The 6975-nt window shown below is 36.9% G+C and overlaps 1 protein-coding gene across 1 annotated transcript in view; it reads right to left on the bottom strand.

The window, feature by feature from the left end:
* Positions 1 to 684: 684 nt before the first annotated feature.
* The window catches only part of insrb (insulin receptor b), an 84008-nt gene continuing 77717 nt past the window's right edge, over positions 685 to 6975 (bottom strand). Inside the window, exons 11-21 of the mRNA XM_079426003.1 lie at positions 5939 to 6216; positions 5710 to 5858; positions 5219 to 5375; positions 5051 to 5144; positions 4903 to 4970; positions 4466 to 4695; positions 4277 to 4387; positions 3870 to 4029; positions 3641 to 3770; positions 3185 to 3319; positions 685 to 1940 (exon numbers count right to left, since the gene is read on the bottom strand). Coding sequence (XP_079282129.1) covers positions 1586 to 1940; positions 3185 to 3319; positions 3641 to 3770; positions 3870 to 4029; positions 4277 to 4387; positions 4466 to 4695; positions 4903 to 4970; positions 5051 to 5144; positions 5219 to 5375; positions 5710 to 5858; positions 5939 to 6216 — 1867 coding nt within the window. The 3' untranslated portion in view covers positions 685 to 1585. The remainder of the gene's footprint in view (positions 1941 to 3184; positions 3320 to 3640; positions 3771 to 3869; positions 4030 to 4276; positions 4388 to 4465; positions 4696 to 4902; positions 4971 to 5050; positions 5145 to 5218; positions 5376 to 5709; positions 5859 to 5938; positions 6217 to 6975) is intronic.

The raw sequence follows: 6975 nt of genomic DNA, 5'->3' as shown, positions 1-6975 counted from the left end.
ATTATTTGGGAAAAAGCGGCGTCATTCTGACAGAGAGGGAAGTTTACTTTCCCTGTGGTCTTCTAAGACTTCCCTTTCTCAGAACTAGAGCGTAAACATCGTTATTATGCGAAGCCGTGCAAGAACTACACTCACTTTTGATACTTTAACAGGTACCAGAGCCTGATCGGGGATAAAATACAGGAATGTTTTAATGATCCAATTCAAATATTACCAGGTCGAATATTTCTGCTGTCGAAAAACAAAAAACCTAGAATCCCTCGGTAAAGCATATCTTTCACAATAACATCCTAAATCCACCTGAAAAATAAGGTAAATAGTAAATCGAGCCAAAAACAACCTCTCATATCCCACAGAAAAAAAAAAACGAAAAAAAACGCTCCGAAACATTCCCAAAACATTCTCGACAACAGCTTTGGAATCCCAAAAATGTCATTCAGGAACATCCTACAATTTATGAAAGAAAATTTTAATGTTTATTCCCTTGAATTGAGCAATTAAATATGTGTTTTTAAACAACAACAATAATAATAATAATAATATTTAATCATTATTATTATTATTATTATTATTCCGAAATGAAATCACTTGAATTTAGGCCAAACCAAAAACGCTCTCCCCGTTATACGCTGGAACATCACTGTTTGTCAACTTGCACGTTAATTAATGCGATGTTTTTTTTTTGGTTAGACATAAAAAACAGCTCATAAAAAGAGACAGTTGCAAAAAATATTGTATAAGCAAAGCTGATGAAGACATTAGAAAAAGACATTAGAATTATGTACAAAAGTTCACAACATCTGAACTCAGTATTTTAAAAATATAATCAAATACCCACTATATATCAGAGCAGCAGCTATTGGTCAGTCTGAGGAACCTCTTTTATCCAATTCACTGTCCCAAGTGTTAAATATCCTTCAGCCGGTAAAAAGGATACAGGAGTAAAAAGCTCAGAGAAAAAAATTAAAGCAAATAAATTAAACCTCATTCACCAGAACACCGTGAGAATATCTGTGAATTCAGGAATTCTCCAGGACAAAATAAGTCATTCCTCTACAATAAGTTTGTTCTAAAAGAATATAAGCCATCCCATAGTTCCTCACCGCAAAGTCATTGTTTTAAAGAAATTAACACAAGCATTGATAGACACTTCTCTTTTTATAGGCCACTTAATAAAAGGCCACTATCTTAAAAGATTTCCACTAAAAAAAACTAAACAAAAAAATAGAGAAAGAGAGAGGAAATAAGCATCCAAGGGAGAAGGAAGTGGACTTTGAGGTGACGTAGCTGAAGCAGCTTTTCTGGTTGATTTAGTCATGTTCACAGTTTGCTTTTCTCCACCGCCCAACCAAACTGTCTAGGAAACTTGGCAAAAGTGTCAGAAAGCGAATGGTGCGTCGGATGATGGGCGAAATAACGTCCGTTTTCGTTGTAACCATACTAGTGTAGCCGTGAGATGGAAACAACAACAACAACGACAACAACAACAACAAAAAAAGACCTGAGATCTGTTTCTTTAAGGGCCTCTGCAAAAATAACGCATTTAAAAACTTTTCTTAAAAAACAAAAAAACAAAAAGCAAATGTTAGGACGAACTAGATCTGGGTAGAGACAGAATTCGGCCGTTTTTCTTTCCACCGTTCATATGCGTATAGGGCACGTGCTCCTCGTAATTGCCCCGTAGGCCCACCGGGGGGCCGTTGTCTCTACAGAGGCTCTCCTCGCGTTGGGAATAGGATGCGGGGTCCAGTGGTATGCTCTCCATGTTCTCGAAGTCCATGTCAAACTCCTCGCTCTCAGGAGGTTTGTTCTCCTCGCTGTAGAAGAAGGAGACCTCTTGGAAAGTAGGATGCAGGTCCTCCTTGATCATCTCGATGATCTCGAGGAAGGTGGGCCGCATCTTTGGGTTGTACTGCCAACACATCTGCATGAGGTTGTGCCTGAGTAAAGAGTTAGAGCGAGAGAAGACAATCTTAAACCACCTAAACCTCACTCTCCATGATGGGTACAGAAACATGTTTTTTTTTCAATTATTAGACTGTTACATTTAATCAATAAATTCAATTAGAATAATAAGATACTGTTATAAGAAGCTGCATCTTAAGCGGCAATATATCATATCCTGATATGTTGTGAGGAACTGCTGTGGGGCATGGACTCTTTTTGGGTTCTTTTTAGGACTGCTGCTCTCTCTCTCCCTGTCAGTGTCCTCATCTGATGTCATGCTTTTTTTTTTTTTTTTTTTTTAGCTGCAAGGCATGAACACGCACACACTTTTCTGTCACCGAGCACATAACTTTACACTACTTTGCCAACTTAAATGCCTGGTGAATAGGCAAACTAGCTTGAAAATTATGTAGTGTTAGGATAACGTTATTCATGTTAAATATTTCCCAAAGGCCTGCACTCAATCACATACTACAGCTGCACGATTCTGGATAAATTGAAAACAGAGATCACGATTCTCCCACGAAACAAAATAATGTGCGACAAAATATCATTGCTGCAGTCTATTTAAAAGTGTTCAATTTGAACGAATTATTAAACATTTAAATTAATATGTATTTATAATATATTTAGTTCATATTAAAATTATGAAAAAGTGGTTTGAATGAATGATTTAATGTCTCACTCATAAATACTTCACTTGTTTCTTTACACACACACACACACACACAGTACACTTGTTTTTGATACTGGATGCCAACAAGGAACGTCAACAGCAAAACTTAACTTATGCAACCAAGAATGGACTGACATGCTTTCTTGCTGAAAATATCAGGATACATTGCGTTTTGGCTAGTGATGCACTAAATTTCACAAACTAGAAATATTTGGTTGAAAAGGCAAAAAATAATGTCATTTTCACTTTCAGCCGAAATTGTTTTGGAGACCGAAATCATTAACTAAAATAATGCTAAATAACTTTACTACTTCTGGTTTATCATCTAAAAACACTGAATAGCATGTTTTCAATTACCTAAATTTAATTATAATTTTTTAAAAAGTTTATTTTTACCTAAATGAAAACCTTAATTATTCACTAAATTTGGATACTGGAAACCAAAAAGGGACATCGACAGGTTTCTTAACTTGCTAAGCCAGCCACACTTACTTGGTCAACCAGCTACAAACGATGGTCTAATATGGTCTTAGAAAGGTTTCTCTCTACATCGGTACTTACATTCTTTCTGGACAGTTCTCCGGTCTGTCCAGGTAGCCTCCGTCCATAACAAACTTGAGCACTTGCTCGTTGGACAGTCCCTGGTAAGGCTGCTCGGCAAGCGTGCTGATCTCCCATAATACCACTCCGAAAGACCTGAGAGTCAACAAAAAATTTTTATTACAGCACTGCCAGCTCATTAGTATTTATAACCCAAGAATGTCCAATCCTGCTCTTAGAGGGCCAGTGTCAACCAGCTTCAATACAGTTGCTTGGAAGTTTATAATAATCCTGAAAACCTTGATTAGCTGGTTCACTTGTGTTTAACTCTGCAAGATAACGGCCCTCCAAGAACAGGATTGGACACCCAAAAGGACTAGCAAAGCACTTCTTGACTAGCTTCTTATAGGGGATCTGAATGTTCTTCTAGACACCTGGTTAGCAAAAAATTACAAAGAAACTCCAAGATATACCCACCAGCAGTCTGAGTGAGCGGTAAAAACGCCATCTTTTAGGGACTCTGGCGCCATCCATCTAACAGGCAATAAGCCCTTTCCGCCCTTGCGATAGTAATCCGTCTCGTAGATGTCTCGCGTCATACCGAAATCTGCAACAAAAAAACAAAAATTTGTTTTCATGATGAAAGATTTTTCATCCTTCTAATCCTGAGTTTCACACTAAATATGCTTGATTCTGGTCTTCTTACCTCCAATTTTCACAGTGAAATCTTCACCCACCATGCAGTTTCTGGCAGCAAGGTCTCTGTGGACGAACTTCTTAGCGTTGAGGTACGCCATGCCATCTGCTATCTCAGCTGACATCTGGATCATCTCCTTCAGGGTTGGCGGTGGACGACCTGGGTTATTCTGTTAAAAAAACCCCATTGAAATCAATGGTCACAGCTACAGGCTACTGCTAATGATTGTGATGTTTCATAGACTCATACAGCCCTTGAAGATGAAGGGAAACTGGAATATTTAGCATCAAATGACAGCATTTGGTCCATTTTACTGTTATGACATTCTCAAGAGAGGTGCAATGAAATTGGGGGCTCGTCCGGGATACAACGAATGGGGATCGGGCTCATTCTACATCAGGAATATGAAGACTTACCTCAGAATCAGGTCTCAGGCTACGTAGGTAGCTTTTCAGATCACCATGTGTCATCAGTTCCATGACGACCAATGACGGTTGCCCCTTAGATACCACACCGAGCAAGCGGACCTAGACAAACATGTTGAACATTTAGACAAGGTTGTTTTTGCCTTGATTATTTTGGTTCTCCAGGTTATCCACACTCACCACGTGATGGCAGCTAAAGGCTTTCATGACCGAAGCCTCGTTGAGGAACTCAATCCTCTCGCGCAGGCTCGCCGACTCGTTGACAGTTTTAACGGCCACTCGCGTATCCGGTTCCCCCTTTACAATGTCTTTAGCGATGCCTTCGTAAACCATTCCAAATGATCCTTGACCGAGCTCTCTCAAAACGTTGATCTTCTCCCGAGGCACCTCCCATTCGTCTGGGATGTACACTACAAACACACAAATTCTAATTTTCAAATGTACTAATTATTTATTTTTTGCCTTTCAAATAAGAAAAATTCAAATTGAAAGCTATAAAATAAAACAAAAAGAGTAAATATTTGCACATCTTCAAGGGCTGTATTGATGATGACATTAGTTCACAATCTTTCATTATTAATTAAATTAAGTGGATTACATCTAAAATTATATCTTACCATCATTTGCACTAATATATTCTGGGTTCGAGGAAGCAATCAGTGGACCAGTCGGTCCTTCAGTTTGTCTGAGGGAAAAGATATTTAGAAATAAGAGCATTGTCTAGATAATAAATAAGGACTTTATTTAAAAGTGTCAAACACATACTTCTTCTTAAGGACAATGAAGACTGCACTGGCCAGAAACAGCAGCACAATGAAGCAGATAAGCGGGCCGATGATGACTTTCATGTTCATATCCTCTGTAAAACATGCACATTAGAGACCATAGAGGCCAAAATAACAGTAAAAAAGTAATAAATACAGTGAAGCTTACTGTCTTGAAGAAAGAAGTATGCAGGCTCCGTCCAGGAGCCATTGCTGGCCAGCGAAGTGGCTCGTATTCTCACACTGTAATTCCCAGGATGCCCTACTCGTAATCGATAGCCGTTAATTTTTTCATAAGTGATTCTGGACACACAGATTTGATCCTCCTGAAGAAAAAATAAAGGAAAATATATACTCCTTCTTGAACAAATAAATTTACAAATACTTTAAAATATGTACATTTTACATTAAGTATTAAATATATTTTACATTTTTAAATATCTAAAAATATTTATTAATATATTTTCAAAAAATTACTAAATATTTAATTATTGTATACGTTTCGGTCTATTTTTTAATATCTAAAAATATAAATGTTTAAATATATAAAAAATATTTATTCAACAACATTTAGATAAAATACTGAAAAAAATGATAATATTAAAGCTAAAATATACACATTGATATGTGTGAATTTCTTATAATGAACTGAACACCTACATAGTTATCGGACATCCTCACGTATTTGATTTCATACAGTATGATCATGCCATTTGGTGCTTTTGGCTCCTGCCATTTGATGTAGACAAATTCCGGTTCATCAGGAAAAAATTCGTGAGTCACATGCCCAACGATTTTGTCAGCTTTTACTAAGAACACAAATGGAAGACGACACATTAGAATGTGAATCCAAACCAAAACAATAGAAAAGAGTGGTGTGGCCTCTTACGTTCGGGCAGGGTGCGGGCGTTGACGTATGTTGGCATGCTGCAGCGGTTCAGATCTGTGGGATGGTTGCAGGCCTGGATCTCGATCTGGTAGCTGGTGAAGTGGACCAGGTTGGAGATGACCATGAACTCTTTGGAGCTGGCTTTGAACACCATCTTCTTACTCTTGTCCTTCTCTGGTCTTGAAGTGGTGAAAAAGTTGGGCAGGCTGGATGATGTGCTTGCAAAATTAGGCAAAGTAGCATTGGCCACGCCAACTGAGCGCCGCCGTCTGTGGGGTCTGCGGGTTAACAGTGAAGACTGAGTTTCAGTCGGAGCCAATGGATCAAAATAAACACCCAGCGATTTTAGTTCTAATGCCACATAATGAAGAGTAGATGCTTTATTGTGCATTATTTTATCACTTTTGTCACAGAGAATGATGGAAAATTTTGAAACTGGAGAATATAAAACATTAGTAAAAAAAATAAAAAAAATCATGTAAATGTCTTATACATTTGATTCCAGTGTTTTGAACATTTTGGTCATCTGACTTTTTTTTGATGAATTGGATAAAGATGCCGCCTTTTCTTTCCAGAATTTTACTTAAATTACAACGATTTCAATTATACTTTAACTTTTTCATTAACTATAATACATATTAACAAAATACAATATGAATAAAAAGTAATACCAAACCAAAACTGAACCATAAACAAAACATAAAAATAAAATATAAACAATCTTGGACAGATTAAGCTGCAGTGTGGCTGATGCATAGCAATTAACCAGAAGATGGCGCTATAGATCCTTGATGTTCAACAGCTCAGTAAGAACCCATTTAATTTTAGAGGATCTATTGACTGGAGATATATATAACTAATCGCATTAAAATAAAAACTAAACTAAATTAAACCTAAATAGTAATATAAAAAAATGATAAAAACAACAAAATGACTAAAAATGTAGCTAAAATGTACTGAAATAAAAAAAAAAAGAATAAAATAAATAACTTAATACTTTCACATTGAAATCTAAAATATAGGGATGTAACAATATG

The sequence above is a fragment of the Barbus barbus genome (assembly GCF_936440315.1).
Source record: "Barbus barbus genome assembly, chromosome: 9".
In the NCBI taxonomy this organism is placed as follows: domain Eukaryota; kingdom Metazoa; phylum Chordata; class Actinopteri; order Cypriniformes; family Cyprinidae; genus Barbus; species Barbus barbus.
Note: the sequence above shows the minus strand (reverse complement) of the source record. Positions and strands in the feature narration are given on the sequence as shown.